This window comes from Pistacia vera, unplaced genomic scaffold (genome assembly GCF_008641045.1).
Source record: "Pistacia vera cultivar Batoury unplaced genomic scaffold, PisVer_v2 Contig866, whole genome shotgun sequence".
Classification (NCBI taxonomy): Eukaryota; Viridiplantae; Streptophyta; class Magnoliopsida; order Sapindales; family Anacardiaceae; genus Pistacia; species Pistacia vera.
The window spans coordinates 200,918-223,579 of NW_022196741.1; the positions used below are offsets into that span (position 1 = coordinate 200,918).

The 22,662-nt window shown below is 34.8% G+C and overlaps 1 protein-coding gene and 1 pseudogene across 1 annotated transcript; both read right to left on the bottom strand.

Annotated features, from left to right (window-relative positions):
• Positions 1–440: 440 nt before the first annotated feature.
• Positions 441–5,962, bottom strand: LOC116118959 (annotated as a pseudogene).
• A 9,852-nt stretch (positions 5,963–15,814) lies between these two features.
• On the bottom strand, positions 15,815–21,911 carry LOC116118946. Its single transcript, XM_031404899.1, has 13 exons — positions 21,714–21,911; positions 21,457–21,615; positions 21,025–21,273; positions 20,823–20,942; positions 19,896–19,973; positions 19,398–19,493; positions 19,219–19,314; positions 18,593–18,646; positions 18,297–18,500; positions 17,857–17,982; positions 17,688–17,753; positions 16,876–17,175; positions 15,815–16,648 (listed from the first exon to the last, which is right to left on the bottom strand). The coding sequence occupies exons 1-13, from the start codon at positions 21,774–21,776 to the stop codon at positions 16,172–16,174; spliced, it is 2,088 nt and encodes a 695-aa protein (XP_031260759.1). The 5' UTR covers positions 21,777–21,911; the 3' UTR covers positions 15,815–16,171.
• Between the last annotated feature and the right edge of the window lie 751 nt (positions 21,912–22,662).

The following is a 22,662-nucleotide window of genomic DNA, read 5'->3' on the forward strand; positions in this document are numbered from 1 at the left end:
AGCATGCGTTTTCTCATCTCTGGACCAGCAATTAAAAGCACCACACTCAACTGCACGTTAACATTAAAATCATCAACCAGAGCATGCAAAACACAAATGACAGGCAACATAAAACAGTTAACTAGATGTACAAGTTAGAAAAAGCCACGTTCGTGAGTAGGATTAGACTAAATAATTTCCTATCAAGTTATCCACAAACTGTAGTTAATTTTACAAACAAGATCTTTCAGAAGCAAGTGCTGAAATTGCTAAAGAGCAACTTGGATGACCAAATCCATTATAATCCCAAGCCAGAACTTTGACATGATGTATGCTGTTCACGTCCTGCTTCTTTCGATGCTACCTTCACACATTGCTTCTATGTTGTGATATTTTAACACTGAAGTACTACATTGTTTTTACCGCAGACCAGATGAGCACGGGGTTTCCCCTTCATAAGTTCAGTGCTGAGTAATGAAGATGATTCCCATCACAACAAAGGCACCAACGAGTGTGCTGAAAGAGAGGGCACCTGGCTGCCTGGTCTGGACAAAACCATAGACCCCATTAGAGGTCAGAGAAATAAGATCGTGAGCCCATCATTCGAGAAGTCCTCACAAACAAGTGCTGGGTTGGGGGTGCAGGAAGTCAACTGATGTTAATATACTTCCTCCTTGGATAGCACTACAGCCTCTTGGTCTCCTGCTGCAAGGATCATCTGTTGTTGTCATGCACACGCAATGAGAATGCCTTCAATGTGGGCACCACCAGGTTAGCTTCCACACCCCTGATGGGGAAGGTAGATTTGACCATGTTGCACCTGTCAGGAGCTGCCACTGCCAAACTGCATCGTGTTCCATGTGAGCAGGGAGTATGCTGTTACTGAAAGGAATGACATATTTAGAGTCATCCAAGTTTCAAAAAAACAAAGTAGTGACATACACCTGCAGCAATTTATGTCTCCAATTAATAAAAAATCAGCTATCAGGGAAAAAGCGCCCCAATATGAGCCTTCAGATGAGATGCATAAACATAATGGAGATATTCCTTCTCTTCCCATATATCATAATCCTATTTCTATACCCAATCACAGACTACCTCTCTCCGATTGTTTAAGAAGATAACATCACCATGACTCCCTTTACGATGCCTATGGCCATCACTCCTTGGAATAAGAATGGGTGTTGCCACCTCTAAAGATACTACACGGGATTCCGACCAAACCTCTGGAGAACTCTCCATGCTGGAATAAGTTAAATGGGAATGATGACAGATGAAGCATTGAGAGTTGCTCACGAACAGGTACACCAGAGGTTGCAACAGCCCAACAGGGCCGAAGCACTTCCATAGATCCACTAACACAGTCTGTTCTGCCACATTCCTCCAACAGCCTGAGAAATTGAAAGATATTTCTGTTTACATATATTCTCATAAATAAAGCGAAAATTCCAACGTTTTGCTTTGTCCATTTCCTTTTTCTTTGAGGTTCAATACAGTTGTTCAAGCTTAGAGATTAACTGTAAAGTCTGCAAATAGGCGACATATGAAAATATCAAAGATAAAAAAAACTTTTCAACATTTCTTGAGATTGTTATAGTCACCAATTAACAGCACATGAATCATTACTCAGCAAATCACCCATGTAATACTTGACAGCTTCAAAGAAAGAAACATGAAGCATAGTGGCAATTTTATAAAAGGCGCTATACTCCAAAGAAAACAAGTATTTGATTTACAAAATGAAAATCATGATCAATAGACAACATGTTTCAAGGGACATTATCCCCACCCCACTAATAATCCAGTTTCATTTTCAGTCATATCACAAAAACTATGGAGTAGCAAGAACCTGAGGATACAAAGGTAAAAGAACAGCACCTGAACATGATCTAGGACTCCATCTCCATTGATATCAGCATGAAGGCCGCCTTCTTGAAGGTGAAGCTAATAAAATTTAAAATCAAACTTGTTAAAGAGGCTAATAGTGTAATGTCGCGCGTGTAAAACTGGCACATAATAACTTCAACTTGAGATCAATATTTACCTTGCAAAGAGTCCGACCAATGCCAAATGAATACTTCTATCCCTTCCTTTAGATGAGCCACAATACATTGGAAGCCACCAAAGCTGATTGTAGTTTGTTATGGTTGGGATATAATTTATTGCTACAAAAACAAAGTAAAATGAGTTAAAATAAGCATTTAAGATCACCTTCCCTAAGAATAATTTGGTCATTGAGATATAACTACTAATCTTCACCAATTCAATATAAATTCAGAACTAAATTTCAACTGAAGGAAGATTGAGAGCTGAGCTATCACAATCAATAAATCCTTCATGATGTAATGTTAAGGAATTCTCACTTGGATCTACATATGATTTTTTAAATTAATGTTAATAGTGTTTTTCAGCCTCAAGAGGTATTTTTTAACACTATACATATGGTTGGAAAAACTACCTTCTTATGTTGCTGAGCCAGCATATTGCAGCTTTCCCAATTATGTTTAGAATTTTTTTTGTAGGTCTTTCAGGGGGATGATTTTCTTCAGTTTGTGAAACGGGTAGCTTGTAGTCCTTCCGATACTTTTTTCAATGTTTTCCTTTTGTGCCGCCTGAAGTGTGCCAGCTGCAACAAAGTATCTTCTCTCCATCCTGATAAAAATGCATATCATCATCCTCACCATGTAAGGAAAAACAAATACAGAAAGAATTGTTAATTATAAAGAAAAGAAATAACTTACCCAATGATGGGGCATGACTCCAATGTGATTCTCTGAATTCCCTGCATTCCAACTTCAGCTTAAATGTCTCAGGAGCTTATCTTTAGGAAATATTTATTAATCTTAATGAAGTAGCAATTCAATCCAAACAAAATTATACATCTGCAAAATGCAAAAGAATCTCTACAAAAGCAGCAGTACCCTATATTGAGATTAAACAAAATCAACTTCCTCACTGCAATTTCAGTAATCTTTCAATTAGAAACTAGGTAAATTAATGTGGTATCTGTGTGCCTAAAATTTCATGGGCTTAGTGGTGATTTACACTGTAAAGACACATGAAAAATCAACCAAATTAGAAAATAGGGAAAATCGCAAACCATTTTTTTTCTATTTTCTATTAAGCCACTACTAAAAGAATAACTAAAAAGCCACAATGCCAAATAAGTTGGTTCGCTACATGACCCCTCTTCTTCCCTTCATCCGACCCGTGGCCACAAAAATAATTGATGATAATATCACAAATTTTTAATGATAAGAAAATGCAGACAGCATCAATGATACAACACAGAAAAATAAAAACCGTAACAACTTCAACTCATACTTCTATGGGATGACACTATTCAGCGCTTGCCCATCAAGCCTGTAGTTATGTTGTGGAATCAACTGTGATCATCGAAGCTGAGCTTCAATATTCTACACAAGCAAAATGATGATACAATTAGTTAGATATATAATATCACGTAACATATTAGAAAACATATAAATAGTCACCTCATTCTTTCTACTCCATCGAAGCGCACCACTTTCACCACAAATGCTTAAATGCAAATGGCGTAAATTCACATTTCCAGAGTTCTCAGAAGCCTACATATGGCAGTATGAGATATCATATGAACATCCACTCGAAAAAAGAAAAAAAAAAAAGGTAACAAACCTCATCCCAGTTAAACTAATGGATACTAATTGGTCTATCAATATATTTTTAGGCATTACAAACAGATATCATCTGTTCAGACAACCAACCTTTAAAGATTCATTGTTAAAAAAGAAGATGAAAGTGTAACTGATTTAAATCAAAAGCCAACAACATGGGAATTTTCAAAACCAAAATACAAGTTGTAGCTGCTCAAGCATGCGACATGATAGATCAAGTCGCAAAAATAAACCATCCCTCACTATTAAGATGAGATTTCATAAAATTTTCATACATATATTAAAACATCTATATACCTCCTCATTGCACTTCTTCTATGCTGCTCAGCATTTTCTCTGCATCCCAATTTCTTCAAAAGGATCCTGTAAGCCTACAATTCTAACAAAAATTATTTCAAGTACAACAAAAAAACCATACAGAAATCTATGGTTCATGAATTATTAGAGCATTTTGTGCAAAATATTTCTGGTGTGAAAAACATAATTAACTAATAGATGTCGTGTTTCCATGCCAAGATATATATCTCTAAACATTGGAGTGAAGAAACAAAATCTACAATCATTAGCATGGCATACATTTATAACATAATACAAGGAAATTAATATGACAATTGATGAAACGATAACTAGAGTCTGGACTAAAAATTATCCGCTAAGAACTACATTGAGTCCGACATCTTAAGGTGTTTCCAACATTAATGGTCCAAAACAGGAATTTTCAGAAGATGCAGCACAAACGAACCTTAAAATCCCAAACTCCTCTAAGATTTCTAATCCTAGACTTTTAGAACTAGCACAATTATTGCTGTTTTAGAAGTTTCTGATTTGCAAATCCTAGACTTTTTAAAATTAACACTTATCGCTGTTTTAGAAAAGATGAACACCAAGCAGAATTTCTAGGTTGCAAGCAGCCTTCGCATTGGGCATATCATTAGTTCATAAGCTTTATTTCTGTATCATCACCCCAGGTTTCTTTTATTAATTTCAACTTGTCGATATATTAATGGTTGTATTATTGTTGTTCCTCTAATCCAAGCTGCAACTTTTTATTTCTCGGAAAACAAATAATTATAACTTCAATATAAAAACAAGCTATGAAATTGGCAGACTCATAATGAAATTAAATAACAAGCACGGAAATTACAATATGGTACACTAAAATAAAATAAAAAAGAAAGAAAAAATTACATGCGGCTGCATTTCCATCCGCCCTCCAACAATCACCAATCCTGTATCCCCATGCCTCAGAGTGTAATTTGAAATCGAAATTGCAATCTCCCTATGATGAGCATTAGGTGGAAAATCCCCCTGTTAAAAACAAATAAGCATTAATCTGTGCCAAGTATCCGAGACAACCAAAACCAAGAATTCATCTAGAGTATGTATAGACCTGCAAACTGGTATCCCATAGCTTTTTTAGGTTATGATCAAAACACATCACTGACCAACCAGATGTAACAACAACCAAAACCTGCTTTGTTGGTTTCCCTGGTCTAGGTTTTTCAATAAAGCCCGCAGCCATGGCCACAGCACGTCTTCCAGATGCAACCCGGATCTTATCGGGAAGCAGGCTGACCTCAGCCAGCACACGTGCTTCACTAAAACCTTCATCTACACGCCTTGCGTGGGGCTCCAGTATCTGACATACCATGATTTAACAAAAATTACAAAAGACAGAAACAAAATTAGCTATCCTAATTTGAAGTCAAGCTAAGAAGAACATTCAATCCATGGAATGACATTGTACACTATAATGATAAATTATTGTTAAAAGCCAACAAAATAGAATTTATTCGAAGGTAAAATGAATTGAAAAGAAAACCTGGATTTTGGCATCATGAGTGGCAACAAGGACTTCTTTTTTGCCGTCACCGTTAAGATCGGCGACAATAGGTGGCGGCAGACGATCGGCTTCGTATTTAATTGGATATTCGTCGGATAAGTGAAACCAAGCTTCTCTAAAGGAGAAATCGCCCTCGTGCTGTAAAACCAATAAAAGTAGAAATATTAAATAAAATGAAATGGTTAGGGTTTAGAGGTTTATAACAAGTTAAGTGAAGAGAATTATAGATGACGAACATGAAGAGAGAAGAAAATGGCGAACGCAGAGAGCATGAGAATGGCCAAATCTCGTTTCCTCATATCTGGCTTTGGCTGATTGATTCAATTTTAGATTGATCGATCAATAGCCGAACTCGCAGTATATTAAGCATACACTCAGAGAGGGCGACTCCTATTGACCTCGGATAATTCCGGGGACACGCAGGTAAGGTGACTGAGAAGAGTCGTTTTATTAAACATCTGTTAGTACCCAAAATGCTATCTTATTAATTATATTATTAGTGTTTAAATTAATAATTTTCATGTTCTCAAATAAAATAAAATTTCAATTTTTTTTTATTGTATTGATATATTATTTAATTGTTTTAGCACTTCAGAGAATTTATTTACAAATCATATGCATAATATTCACAATATTTGAAAAAATATATATATTTTTTAAGAAGCAAAAATATGTTTTTTTTTTTTTTTTGAATAACGGGTCAGCTGAACCTGGGACTGTCCCACAGGCTCGCCCAAGGAGAGAATCTAACTTGGAGACCTGGGACTATCGCCTGCCGAGTACCGCTAGGACTCCCACAATCCATCGTTGGCACAATCCTCAGCTCCTCGCCCAACAGGAGAATCAAACCTGAGACCTAGGACTGTCATAGTAGGCGGTTATTTTGTGTGATTCGAACTACTGTTTTAAAAGCCGGACTGGACCAGTTGGTCCAACTGGTTGGACCGTGAACTGGTCACTTGTCCGGTTCGAGTTACCCTCAAACCCGCTAATATGTATTGAGCCGCTTTAAACCGGTTGAAAAACAAATAATATGAGTGAACCTCCAGTCCAAGCGGACCGACAAAAAAACCGGTCCACAATTTAAATCCCTAATACGCGACCATCGTCTTCTCTCACGCAGCCCATTCTTCTCTTCTTCTCTGTCACGCAGCGTCGTAGCCTTTCTTCTCTTCTTCTCTGTCACACAGCATCGCAGCCCTTTCTCATCTTCTTCTCTTTCAGTTTTTCTCAAAAAAATTCTCACGGTTTCGGCTATCTTCTATTCTCTCTGAAATCCCACCCAAATCGCATTTGAACTCGCCGGAAATCAATGACGACATCTTCCTCCCTCGCTGGAAATCGACGACGACAGCTCCATTCGTCGATCCAAGTAACGCCATTCCTCACTCCTTTTACATTTAAGTTAACACCCTTTTCATTTTTCAATCTATAAAACTATTGTGGTTGTATTAACATGATCTTGAGGATGGTTCTGCTTTGATTCAATTATATTTGCACAAAAAAAGCACATTATTTTCTAGATCTTGGAAGCTTTATTTCCTTGTCTGACTATGCCCTAAACCAAGAATTCACCTTGGCTGTAGCAGAGTGAAGTAGTTTTGGAGCAGAGGTGCTTATCAAACATCTTCACACGATGCAAATATCATTGCAGGCCACTCTAGGAAAATAAAGTTTTCTAAGTTTCATTGATATGCTTCATATTGTGGATTCTTGGATTGTGCTCGGGAGTGCATTTGATATTCATTTGTGGTCCGATTCTTTGGCAGTTGAAGGNTTTCTCTCTCTCTTCTGTCTCTGATTCTGACCCATTCTCGAGCCCTGTGTTTGTTCCCATGGTTGACTCACTACCTTCCAAACATTTAACAAAACGCGTTAACTTTAATTACTATTTCATCTCCCCCTCTTTCTCCTTCTTTTTTTTTATTATTATTATTATCTTCTCTTTTTCTAACAGTAACATAACATGCATGTGTTTAACCAGAGTATAATTAGGAGAAACTACACTTCCCAAAATCCACAAATCCCCAAGTTAACTAACTACCAAACTCTAATGCCCATTCAGTCCTTGGTTACATACTAATTCATTCTTAATGACTTTCTCTTCCTCTAAAAGCACCCATAGTCACCTATATTTTCCTTATTTGGCTTATACAGTATTATTTTGCTTAGAGTAATAACACTCCCTAATCTAATCTCATAATCACAACGTAATATCTGAGTTGACAACTGTCATGTCAACTCTCACTACATCTAAGGCCCTAAATGATTACCATTGGACACAAACATTATTTCTTAAAAACCAACAACAATTCTTTCATAAGGATTGTTTTTTACAAAAGAATTGTTATTTATGTTTATTTATAAATGAAATAATCATTCCTTATAAATAAATAATCTTACGTCTTTGAAGGAACGATCGTTTATGTTTAGTCAAAGTCATCAGTTGACGTGATAGTGCTAACACTACCGTCAAGTTAAAATTGTAAGAAAAGATTATAAGATTAAATTGTAAATATAGTATTTTTGTTTTAATTATCTGAATTATCATCTTTTTTATATATAACAGGTGATCATAATTGTATCTATATTACAAAATTACAAATTTATTTAATGATATCTATAAATGAAAAATATGTCTGTTTTTTAATATTAAAATCAGAATTTGGAAAAAAAGTCGTGTGAATTAATTAAAGGGGCAGTGTATTAGGTAAATAATATATGGTTTTGATTAAGTATGGAAGTAAAAAGAGAAGAAGAGAGAGAGAGAGAGAAGTCAATGTCAAGCAATCAGTGGTGGGATTAATAGTGACATGTGAATCGTGACGATATGATATGCATAAAAGATTTGATTGTTTCCTTCACCCTAAACCCCAATATCTTATTTATTTAATAAAATATATTCATTTATTATTCTTCATTATCAGAATTTGTAGTTTACAACTGCGCCAGTCACCTCACGCCGAGTCATAAAAACATTGCACGTTACTTCATCAAATGACCAAAATATCCCTTCACAATCAATTGCATTGAACCTGCAACAGCTTATTTAACAGTTCCCTTCGATTCTGTCCAAGATTTTGCTATCACGAAAAGGAAGAGAGATTACATTCTGAACCTTTTCTCCAACCTACAAAATAAACATCTGCAAAATTCTCTCCCTAATATTTGAAGACGATGACCTAAAATCTATATATATGAGTTATTTATTTCACGATCACAAATTTCAGTTGGCCAATATATTGCTAGTCTTATTTTTTAATAATTAATCTTAATCACTTTTAATCTTAGGATGGTCCACTAAAATTTGGATTCATTTACTGATTAAATCAGTCTCATTCAACCCTACCCTAATTATGCTGCACAAGTCACATTAATCATATATTTAATATTTGATTAATGAACTTAACTAAGCTGTGCAGCTCTGATTAATTTCCTTTCACATCATCAGACAAAGTGTTAAGTTAAAGTTAAGGTTGAAGTGCCCATGATTTGATCATTTCTTCCACAATATTCAAAATTTCTGTAATAAATTAATGGCTCAATGTTTAGACTTCTATATTCCCGAATGGTGAAAATGCAGAGAGTAAGGCCACAAAGACTCAAAGAGTAGCTAATTAAACCAGACCACGGGTTTCCTCTTTACACAAACAATAGTCACAATTCTCAATAAAGAGATTCTTGAATCGTGAATCAAAGTCAGTAAAAGTCTGATAGCTATCCTAAATCGAATAGGTGCATGTGTGATTTTATTGTCACGTTCGATATTGAATTTCAAATTAAAAGATGCATGCAGTACCCAAATCAAGTTTGAAGTAGAACCTCTTTCTATCTATCTCACCTAGAAGGAGATAACAGTTAAGAGAAAGGGCAAAAATTTAAAAAATAAAGAGTGAATTCAGTAATGTACTGTGTCTAATTTGTCTTAGACTTGTTAGACTTACCATAACTGTTAATTTGAATAGGATTTGCAGTCCCAATGAGTGAAAGTAACACAACAGACAACTTCAAAATTTACAAAATAAAGAGGAATAGGTTATGAGAAAAGAGTATTTTGATTGAAAGAAATTAAAGCAGTAGCAGTAGAAGGTAGCTAGTGAAATGAAATATCAATGGAGAGTGAGCAGTGAGCAGTGAGCAGTGATTGTCATACTGTGCTGAAAACATTGTACCTCGATTGTAAAAGCTTCACTATTTAGTTGTAATTACTTTTGAGTAAGATGAAAGGAGAAAGCAGTGGTTCTTTTACTATTCAACTTTACAAATTTACAGCTGGCTAGATATAAATAATATAACACCTAAATTTTTCAATGCTCAAAGAGTCATAATCTCTACAATCATCTTCTTGTAAAGTTTGAGATAAGTTTGCTTCATATATACACTATATCAATTAATTTATGTTTAAATATTACATGTATTTAGAATTTTCAGAGTGTTCCCCGAAGAAAGCAAAAAAGCTGTTTACCCTCTTGGTCTATGGAGAAGACGTTTCATGCTCATGCATGCTTCCCCCGACCAACATTGTCTTCTCCAATACAAGGACAACCCTATTTATTACAGTTAATAAATTTGCATCTTAAGTTTAGTGGGAATTACTATTGTTTACTCTTAGTTTCCCTTTACCCTTTTTTAGTTTTGGAACCCTAATCAAAATTAATTTCTGTAACCAAAGAACAGGAAAAACACAGAGTAAAAGATTAAATGTCCCACAAGAATGTTCTATAATATATCTACACACATACACACGAGGGAAGACAAAAGAAAAACGGAAAGACTAACTTTATTACAAGTCTAGAAGGCAAACTCTTCTCATGAACATCATTACCGATTATCCCATGAATTAAGGCATAGAAATTGATGATTAATATATAATTCTTTTGGCTTATTTCTATTAATTAAGTTCATAATTATTTTTTATAACTCAAATTGTCAAAATGACTGATGTCATTAACGTTGTATGAAACAAATAGATCATCTCATATCGTAGACTAACATATTTATTATATATATAAAAAAAAATAAAAATAAAAAATCAGAGGAAGTAAAGTGGTAAACAGTGATGAAGATTTGGAGTAAAGGAGAAAGGCATTAGACATGTGATGGATGGGACTGGGATGGGATGTCTGTGAAACTGTGGAGGAGCAGCGCAGTAGTTGAAGGTTCTCTCTGCCACGCGATTTAAGGAAGACAAAGAAAGGGAGAATTTAGTTCCCTTTCCCTCTGCTATAATCTACAATTAATATCATATTTCCAGATGAATGATATTGATATGTGGGAGTTTCAATATTTTATTTTCTCTCTCTCTTCTGTCTCTGATTCTGACCCATTCTCGAGCCCTGTGTTTGTTCCCATGGTTGACTCACTACCTTCCAAACATTTAACAAAACGCGTTAACTTTAATTACTATTTCATCTCCCCCTCCTTCTCCTTCTTAATTATTATTATTATTATTATCTTCTCTTTTTCTAAAAGTAACATAAAATGCATGTGTTTAACCAGAGTATAATTAGGAGAAACTACACTTCCCAAAATCCACAAATCCCCAAGTTAACTAACTACCAAACTCTAATGCCCATTCAGTCCTTGGTTACATACTAATTCATTCTTAATGACTTTCTCTTCCTCTAAAAGCACCCATAGTCACCTATATTTTCCTTATTTGGCTTATACAGTATTATTTTGCTTAGAGTAATAACACTCCCTAATCTAATCTCATAATCACAACGTAATATCTGAGTTGACAACTGTCATGTCAACTCTCACTACATCTAAGGCCCTAAATGATTACCATTGGACACAAACATTATTTCTTAAAAACCAACAACAATTCTTTCATAAGGATTGTTTTTTACAAAAGAATTGTTATTTATGTTTATTTATAAATGAAATAATCATTCCTTATAAATAAATAATCGTTCGTCTTGAAGGAACGTCCGTTTATGTTTAATCAAAATCGTCAGTTGATGTGATAGTGTTAACATTACCTCTACGTTAAAATTATAAGAGTAAATTATAAATATAGTATTTTTGTTTTAATTATCAGAATTATCATCTTTTTTATATATAAGAGGTGATCATAATTGTATCTATATTACAAAATTACAAATTTATTTAATGATATCTATAAATGAAAAATATGTCTGTTTTTTAATATTAAAATCAGAATTTGGAAAAAAAGTCGTGTGAATTAATTAAAGGGGCAGTGTATTAGGTAAATAATATATGGTTTTGGTTAAGTTTGGAAGTAAAAAGAGAAGAAGAGAGAGAGAGAGAGAAGTCAATGTCAAGCAATCAGTGGTGGGATTAATAGTGACATGTGAATCGTGACGATATGATATGCATAAAAGATTTGATTGTTTCCTTCACCCCAAGCCCCAATATCTTATTTATTTAATAAAATATATTCATTTATTATTCTTCAATTCCTGTATTCTGGGTTTGGAATTGGATTCTCTAAATTGATTTACATATCCATTCTCTGGGAACTCGATTCTCATCTCATGTACTGCTCTTTAGGTCCCACCATTCATCCTTTCAATTAGGGTTCTCAAATTTCATGAGATATTTTCATATCACAATGAATTGCATGTTTTAATATGCTTCCGTGGAACTAAAAATAGTGTATTTGAAAGGGACTGATTCCTAAATTTGTATGATACATGGTTGTGTAATTTGTTATTAGAACACCCACCAAGAATATTAACCAATGATTATCACATTATACACCTGTTAGTATATATGAAAACCAAAAGTCAGAACCAGCTTAATTTATATATTATTTGTTGAAGATATAAACTATTCTAACAAAAATATAATAGGACCACTTGTGATGTGTCTTCTTGACTGTATAATTAATTTTCCTTGTATTCTTTTTTCTCTTAAAAGCCAGTCATATATAGCACACTAGTTCAAATACCTTTTAATGCTTCTGCATGAATTTGTCCTTATTGATGGGATAATTAATTTCCAAGAGGTCTGCCCCAGCCCCCCTGCATATGTGAAATTGATAAAAGGTACACGTTCCTTATTGGCATTTGGAGAGGGACAATTTATACGATTGCCTTTCTGCAGTTCATCAGAAACTTGGACCAATTTATGTGATAAAACAAAACCACTAAAATTGAGGACACGAAATTCCTGAAAACGTACCTTGCTTGTTAAAAAGTTTTAGAGATTTGGAACTTTACTGTCATTTAGGTTTCCAATCCAAATTTGTTTTGCCCTTTATCTACATTAGTTTTAGATACCATTAAATGAGAATAATGAGGTTAATTCAATTTCTAAGTGTATTGGAATTAGAGTTGCATTGCATATATATACTTTTTGATCATCTTCTTGGACATGATAATCATATCTCATCTTACCGTCTATTTCAAACTATATCTCACCTCTCCCCTTGTGGTTGAATAACAAACTTTTTAACGATTGGAGTTAACTATACATAAAGGTTTTATGTTTGAGTAACGGAAGAGACAATTACATTGTTTATCCAAAAGAAAAAGAAAAAAAAAACTGGATCTCCACCAACTAACTCACTCGAAGAGTCGAAAGTACTTGATGAAAATCCCTAACTCAATCGAAGAGTCAAAGTTACTTGATGAAAATCCAAAAAAAACAACATTAAGTTGACAAATCAATAGTGTGCCGATACTAAAAAATTTATGACATTTTGAACAATTTTGTGGCTCTCTTAATTTACAAATTTGTCAACTTTTGATAAATCCCCACTCTACTCTCTACTATCACGCTCAAAGCTGCATTATATTTGTAGTTTTGGACCACCTTTTTTTATTTTCAACTTTTGTTCTGCCTAATTTACTTAATGCCCTATTGGGTCTATATATAGAAAATTTGTGAATTTCGAAATATACCCAGTTACACAAATTACATACAATACAAGGCTGGCTTAGTACGTTACCTGGTCCATAACCTCACACACTCTCCTTAGTCCTTCCATTGTTCTCTCTCTCTCTCTCTCTCTCTCTCTCTATATATATATATATATATATATATATATATCCGGATCTGAATTCAATGATTATAAGAAGATGGATTCATTGACTTAAAATATTGTTTATTATTGATTAGTATGTTGTAGAAGTAGATGATTATTACCCGTTGTTGTCGATTCCATACGATAGAAATGATCCCGTGACGTTTGGGTACTATTCTGGAAAAGATGCTTATTGGGTCATTTTCTTCTAGGAAATACGCGCAATTGTCAATTCTTTAGTTAATATTTTTGCATTACTTTTTCCTGCTTCCTTTACATCTACTTTAATCTTTCGGTTTATTGGGAGCAACTTGGCGGTGCTTTATTAAAATAATCAAACACAGTCTAACGACCTAACTGCTAATCAAGTTTGGCCAAACAAACGCAGTTTCAAGACGGTGACAGGTTCTATATATATATATATAATATTGAACCTGTTCATATCAAAACTCTGAGTGGATGTCATTAAAAAGAGACTTGTCAAGGTTCTGGACACTTCTTTTCCTCCCCACAGTCAACAGATAAAGAGTGTGTACTGTAAGACATTGATAGAGGCGGGTCAGTCTCCATTTCTAATTTGTTTGCTTCATTCTCAGTAGTTAAACTTAACACGTATAGACATTGAGTCACAACTGAATCAGGAAATCTTTGGAAATTGAAATCACTTTTAATGATAGTCATAGTTCTTAGCGTGAAGTGTGTTTGTATCCACTGATGATCGGTATTCCATTGCATTAACAACTCAGAGGCTGGTTATTTCATCAGTGAACCCTACCTTAAATAATGGAATAGCTCATTGACTTGCTCAACTATTTGCCTAGTTTTAATTACAAGAGCCATAATGGAGGAATATAATATTGATGTTGACGTAGCTGGATTTAAATGGATATGGAAATATGGTTTATTTTTAGATACAATTTTGTGCAAGGATCAGATGACTAGTCTAGTGTTCAGCTATTAATATATATATATATATATATATATAAGATAATGAGTCCAATCCATGAATAATGATTCACTTTTCCATTAAATGCATTTCACTTAATCAATGTACCAGTTGGCCATTCAGATACTTTAGGGTTTCGTGTGTAACCAGGTTGTTTGAGTCAATTAATAGGTACCTCAATTAATCTTTAGAGTCTATTGAACACCTTACAAACTTAAAAAAATAGATAAATTATAATATTATTATGGTAGATGACCCAAAAATTAAAACCTAAGAACTTAATAAATGAAGTAAACCTCTTTAACTATCAGACTTCACAGACCAAAAGAATGGTTTTGTATTATTAATAGGTGGGTGGGTGCGGTTAGGCACTTGGGTTTGATGGTTAATCTGTGTCCGAGGGATAGGATTATCAAATCTCTAAACACTGTTTTAATGATAAGAGTCAAGTTAGGAATATGTGTCAGAGTGTTCCACCTAATCTAGACTTTGGTTACTCTAAGATCCCATTCCCATCCACATAATAAGCTTCAAGAAACAGTAACATTATGTTTGTGACCTCAAATCATGAAGTTGAACTCTTATGTTTCAATGTCTCATTCTCCTAAAAATAAAATAAAGAGAAAAGTTGATGGTATTAAATGGGTGGAAATGTCACTTCAAAATTTTCATCATTTTGAAGTTGCCTCGATTGGACAAGCATATAGAATTGTTACCATCCAAAATACCCTTTGTTTGAATGCACGAAGAAAGTAAGGCACCGCCCAAAATAGTAATATAGCGACATCATGCTCCCTTTATATTATAATAAATTCACATAATGCCACTATCAAACTGAAAAGCCATTATCTTCTCGCAAATGGCCCTCATTTCATTATTATATATGCATAGTTTGCAATCACTCATCACTGATGTAAACTCACATACCCAACTTTCATTTCTAACACTTGTTTTTATTGTATCATATTACCGAGAACTCAACTCATCTCTCTCAATTTCCACTAGAACCAAGGAACCTACATGAACCAAATTCTGGACCAACAAAGGATATGGTGATTCTACTTGGTCCAAGTATCAGGTCACACATGAAATAAAGAAGAATGGACCCAGTTGAAGAACCATCAAATGGCTTCTGACAAGATATATAATAGGTTGGAATGAATAATGATTTCACATGGCCGGCGTGTTGTGTTCAGGGGCTGCAATTATGCAACTTATACACTCTTCCTAGTTTTCTAACAAGGATGGGCCACCTCTCTTTCAAAGCCCAACCAAGTATTTGATTTTCAATTACCTGACCGTGTAGAATTTGAAATACGAGGAAAGACTTGAAAGCATGGCTTTTTCTCATCTCTGGACCAGCAATGTAAAAGCACCACACTCAACTGCACGTTAACATTTAAAATCAATCAACCAGAGCATGCAAAAACACAAATTAGACAGGCAACATAAAACAGTTAACTAGATGTAACAAGTTAGAAAAAGCCTCGTTCGTGAAGTAGGATTAAACTAAATAATTTCCTATCAAGTTATCCACTAAAAACTGTAGTTAATTTTACAAGCAAAAGATCTTTCAGAAGCAAGTGCTGAAATTGCTAAAGAGCAACTTGGATGACCAAATCCATTATAATCCCAAGACAGGAAACTTTGACATGATGTATGCTGTTCAGCGTCCTGGACTTCTTTCGATGCTACCTTCACACATTGCTTCTATGTTGTGATATTTTAACACTGGAAGTATACAACTAGTGTTTTTACCGCAGACCAGATGAAGCACGGGGTTTCCCCTTCATAGAGTTCAAGTGCTGAGTAATGAAGATGATTCCCATCACAACAATAAGGCATCCAACGAGTGTGCTGAAGAAGAGGGCACCTGGCTGCCTGGTCTGGACAAAACCATAGACCCCATTAGAGGTCATGAGAATAAGATCAGTGAGCCCATCATTCGAGAAGTCCTCACAAACAAGTGCATGGGTTGGGGGTGCAGGAAGGTCAACTGATGTTAATATACTTCCTCCTGGTGATAGCACTACAGCCTCTTGGTCTCCTGCTGCAAGGATCATCTGTTGGTTGTCATGCACACGCAATGAGATTGCCTTCAATGTGGGCACCACCAGGTTAGCTTCCATCATCCCTGATGGGGAAGGTAGATTTGACCATGTTGCACCTGTCAGGAGCTGCCACTGCCAAACTGCATCGTGTCCATGTGAAGCAGGGGAGTATGCTGTTACCTGAAAGGAATGACATATTTATGAGTCATCCAAGTTTTCAAAAAAACAAAGTAGTGACATACACCTGCAGGCAATTTATGTCTCCAATTAATAAAAATAATCAGCTATACAGGGAAAAGCGCCCCAATATGAGCCTTCAGATGAGATGCATAAACATAATGGAGATATTCCTTCTCTTCCCAATATATACAATTAATCCTATTTCTATACACCAATCACAGACGTACCTCTCCTCGATTTGTTAAGAAGATAACATCACCATGACTCCCTTTACGATGCCTATGGCCATCACTCCTTGGAATAAGAATGGGTGTTGCCACCTCTAAAGATACTACATCTGGATTCCGACCAAAACCTCTGGAGAACTCTCCATGCTGGAATAAGTTAAAATGGGAATGATGACAGATGGAAGCATTGAAGAGTTGCTCACGAACAGGTACACCAGAGGTTGCAACAGCCCAACAGGGCCGAAGCACTTCCATAGATCCACTAACAACAGTCTGTTCTGCACCATTTCCTCCAACAGCCTGAAGAAATTGAAAGATATTTCTGTTTACATATATTCTCATAAATAAAGCGAAAAATTCCAACGTTTTGCTTTGTCCATTTCCTTTTTTCTTTGAGGTTCAATACAGTTGTTTCAAGCTTAGAGATTAACTGTAGAAGTCTGCAAATAGGTGACATATGAAAATATCAAAGATAAAAAAACATTTCAACATTTCTTGAGATTGTTATAGTCACCAATTAACAGCACATGGTATCATTACTCAAAGCAAAATCACCCATGTAATTACTTGACTAGCTTCAAAGAAAAGAAACATGAAGCATAGTGGCAATTTATAATAAAAAGGCGCTATACTCCAAAGAAAATCAAGTATTTGATTTACAAAATGAAAATCATGCATCAATAGACAACATGTTTCAAGGGACATTATGTCCCAGCTCCCACTAATAATCCAGTTCATTTTCACGTCATATCACAAAAAACTTAATGGAGTTGAGCAAGAACCTGAGGATACAAAGGTAAAAGAACGAGCACCTGAACATGATCTAGGACTCCATCTCCATTGATATCAGCATGAAGGCCGCCTTCTTGAAGGTGAAGCTAATAAAATTTAAAATCAAACTTGTTAAAAGAGGCATAAATAGTGTAATGTGCGGCGTGTAAAACTGGCACATAATAACTTCAACTTGAGATCAATATTTACCTTGCAAAGAGTCCGACCAGATGCCAAATGAATGACTTCTATCCCTTCCTTTAGATGAGCCACAATAACATTAGGAAGCCACCAAAGCTGAGTGTAGTTTGTTATGGTTGGGATATAATTTATTGGCTACAAAAACAAAGTAAAATGAGTTAAAATGAAGCATTTAAGATCACCTTCCCTAAGAATAATTTGGTCATTGAGATATAAACCTACTAATGCTTTCACCAATTCAATATAAATTCAAGTAACTAAATTTCAACTGAAGGCAAAAGATTGAGAGCTGACGCTATCACAATCAATAAATCCTTCATGATGTAATGTTAAGGAATTCTCACTTGGGATCTTACACTAATGGATTTTTTAAAATTTAATGTTAATAGTGTTTTTCCAGCCTCAAGAGGTATGTTTTAACACTATTACATATGGTTGGAAAAACTTACCTTCTTATGTTTTGCTGAGCCAGCATATTTAGCAGCTTTCCCAATTATGTTTGAAATTTTTTTTGTAGAGTCCTTTCCAGGGGGATGATTTTCTTCAGGTTTGTGAAACGGGTAGCTTGTAGTCCTTCCAGATACTTTTTTCAATGTTTTCCTTTTGTGCCGCCTGAAGTGTGCCAGCTGCAACAAAGTATCTTCTCTCCTATCCTGATAAAAATGCATATCATCATCCTCACCATGTAAGGAAAAACAAATACAGAAAGAATTGTTTAATTATAAAGAAAAAGAAAATAACTTACCCAATGATGGGGCATGACTCCAAGGATTGATTCTCTGAATTCCCTGCATTCCAACTTCAGCTTAAATGTCTCAGGGAGCTTATCTTTAGGAAATATTTATTAATCTTAATGAAGTAGCAATTCAATCCAAACAAAATTATACAGCTTGCAAAATGCAAAAGAAATCTCTACAAAAGCAGCAGTTACCCTTATATTAGAGATTAAACAAAATGCAACTTCCTCACTGCAATTTCAGTAATCTTTCAATTAGAAACTAGGTAAAATTTACATTCTAAGCAGCATGTGGGCATGTGTGCCTAAAATTTCATGGAAGCTTACAGTGGTGATTTACACTGTAAAGACAACATGGAAAAATCAAGCCAAATTAGAAAATAGGAGAAAATCGCAAACCATTTTTTTCTGATTTTCTATTAAGCCACTATAAAAGAATAACTTAAAAAGCCACAATGCCAAATAAGTTGGGTTCAGCTACATGAACCCTCTTCTTCCGCTTCATCCGACCCGTGGCCACAAAAATAATTGATGATAATATCACAAATTTTTAATGATAAGAAAATGCAGAATGCATCAGCATTGATTATCACAACACAGAACAAATAAAAACCGTAAACAACTTCAACTCATACTTCTATGGGATGACGACTATTCAGCGCTTGCACATCAAGCCTGTAGTTATGTTGTGGAATCAACTGTGATGCATCTGAAGACTGAGCTTCAATATTCTACACAAGCAAAATGATGATACAATTAGTTAAGATATATAATATACACGTAAGCATATTAGAAAACATATGAAAATAGTCACCTCATTCTTTCTACTCCATCGAAGCGCACCACTTTCACCAGCAAATGCGTAAAATGCGAAATGGCGTAAATTCACATTTCCAGAGTTCTCAGAAGCCTACATGTGTGCAGTATGAGATATCATATGAACAGTCCATCTCGAAAAAAAGAACAAAAAAAAAAAAGGTAACAAAACCTCATCCCAGTTAAACTAATGGATACTAATTGGTCTATCAATATATTTTTAGGCATTACAAACACAGATAATCATCTGTCTCAGACAACCAACCTTTAAAGATTCATTGTTAAAAAAGAAGAATGAAAAGTGTAACATGATTTAAATAAAAAGGTTAAATCAAAAGCCAACAACATGGGAATTTTCAAAACCAAAATACAAGTTGTAGCTGCTCTAAGCATGCTGACATGATAGATCAAGTCGCAAAAATAAACCAATACCCTCACTATTACAGATGAGATTTCATAAAAAATTTAGCATACATATATTAAAACATCTATATACCTCCTCATTAGCACTTCTTCTATGCTGCTCAGCATTTTTCTCTGCGATCCCAATTTCTTCAAAAGGATCCATGTAAGCCTACAAATTCTAACAAAAATTATTTCAAGTACAACAAAGAAAACCATACAGAGAATCTATGGTTCATGAATTATTAGAGCATTTTTGTGCAAAATAATTTCTGGTGTGAAAAACATAATTAAACTAAATAGATGTCTGGTTTCCATCGGCCAAGATATAGGATGTCTAAACATTGGAGTGAAGAAACAAGAATCTACAATCAGATTAGCATGGCATACATTTAATACATAATACAAGGAAATTAAATATGACAATTGATGAAACGATAACTAGAGTCTGGACTAAAAATTATGCCGCTAAGGAACTAACAGATTGAGTCCGACATCTTAAGGTGTTTCCAACATTAATGGTCCAAAACAGGAATTTTCAGAAGATGCAGCACAAACAGAACTTTAAAATCCCAAACTCCTCTAAGATTTCTAATCCTAGACTTTTTAGAACTAGCACAATTATTGCTGTTTTAGAAAAGTTTCTGATTTGCAAATCCTAGACTTTTTAAAATTAACACACTTATCGCTGTTTTAGAAAAGGATGAACACCAAGCAGAAATATTTCTAGTGTGCAAGCAGCCTTTGCAATTGGGCATATTCATTAGTTCATAAAAGCTTTATTTCTGTATCATCACCCCATGGTTTCTTTTATTAATTTCAACTTGTCTGATATATTAATGGTTGTGGATTTATTGTTGTTCCTCTAATCCAAGCTGCAACTTTTATTTTCTCAGGAAAACAAATAAATTATAACTTCAATATAAAATAACAAGCTATGAAATTGGCAGACTCATAATGAAAAACGGAAATTAAAATAATAGTAACAATAAAATAAAATAAAAAAGAAAGAAAAAATTACATGCTGCTGCATTTCCATCCTCCCTCCAACAATCACCAATCCTGTATCCCCATGCCTCAGAGTGTAATTTGAAATCGAAATTGCAATCTCCCTATGATGAGCATTAGGTGGAAAATCCCCCTGTTAAAAACAAATAAGCATTAATCTGTGCCAAGTATCCGAGACAACCAAAACCAAGAATTCATCTAGAGTATGTATAGACCTGCAAACTGGTATCCCATAGCTTTTTTAGGTTATGATCAAAACACATCACTGACCAACCAGATGTAACAACAACCAAAACCTGCTTTGTTGGTTTCCCTGGTCTAGGTTTTTCAATAAAGCCCGCAGCCATGGCCACAGCACGTCTTCCAGATGCAACCCGGATCTTATCGGGAAGCAGGCTGACGTCAACCAGCACACGTGCTTCACTAAAACCTTCATCTACACGCCTTGCGTGGGGCTCCAGTATCTGACATACCATGATTTAACAAAAATTACAAAAGACAGAAACAAAATTGGCTATCCTAATTTGAAGTCAAGCTAAGAAGAACATTCAAGCCATGGAATGACATTATACACTATAATGATAAATTATTGTTACAAGCTAACAAAATAGAATTTATTCGAAGGTAAAATGAATTAAAAAGAAAACCTGGATTTTGGCATCATGAGTGGCAACAAGGACTTCTTTTTTGCCGTCACCGTTAAGATCGGCGACAATAGGTGGCGGCAGACGATCGCCTTCGTATTTAATTGGATATTCGTCGGATAAGTGAAACCAAGCCTCTCTAAAGGAGAAATCGCCCTCGTGCTGTAAAACCAATAAAAGTAGAAATATTAAATAAAATGAAATGCTTAGGGTTTAGAGGTTTATAACAAGTTAAGTGAAGAGAATTATAGATGACGAACATGAAGAGAGAAGAAAATGGCGAAGGCAGAGAGCATGAGAATGGCCAAATCTCGTTTCCTCATATCTGGCTTTGGCTGATTGATTCAATTTTAGATTGATCGATCAATAGCCGAACTCGCAGTATATTAAGCATACACACAGAGAGGGCGACTCCTATTGACCTCGGATAATTCCGGGGAGACGGAGGTGAGGTAACCGAGAAGAGTCGTTTTATTAAAAATCTGTTAGTACCCAAAATGCTATCTTATTAATATAGTGTTTAAATTAATAATTTTCATGTTGGTAAATATTATGATATTTCAAATTTTTTATTTAAATAATATGATTCATAACAATTTGATCTGTAAATAAATTGTCTGAAGTGCTAAAACAATTAAATAATATTACAATTAAAAAAATTGAAAATTTATTTTATTTGAGAAGTATACGATTTTTTTTTTTTTTTTTTTAATAATGGGTCAGCTGAACCTGGGACTGTCCCACAGTCTCGCCCAAGGGGAGAATCTAACTTGGAGACCTGGGACTGTTGAGTACCGCTAGGACTCCCACAGTCCATCGTTGGCACAATCCTCGGCTCCTCGCCCAACGGGAGAATCAAAATCAGAGAATCAAACCTGGGACCTGAGACTGTCATGAGAAGCGGTTATTTTGTGTGAGTCAAACACAAAATATCTAATAATAATAAAATCTTGTCATCCGATCACAAATTAAATGATTGAAACATGATCATATAATTAAGATGTGACTATGATTGCGATGCTAATAATAAAATTGGTTTTTAAAGGCTTCCAAAGAATGGTCGTGTAGGTTTATTAAATTTATGAAGAATTGAAACCATCCTCTTTAACGTCTGGGGACGATTTTCAATGGGTCATAGTAATCAATCTATGCCTCTCCTTCCCCCTCCAACAACAATAAACCATTCGACCACCTCTAGATGACTGAATA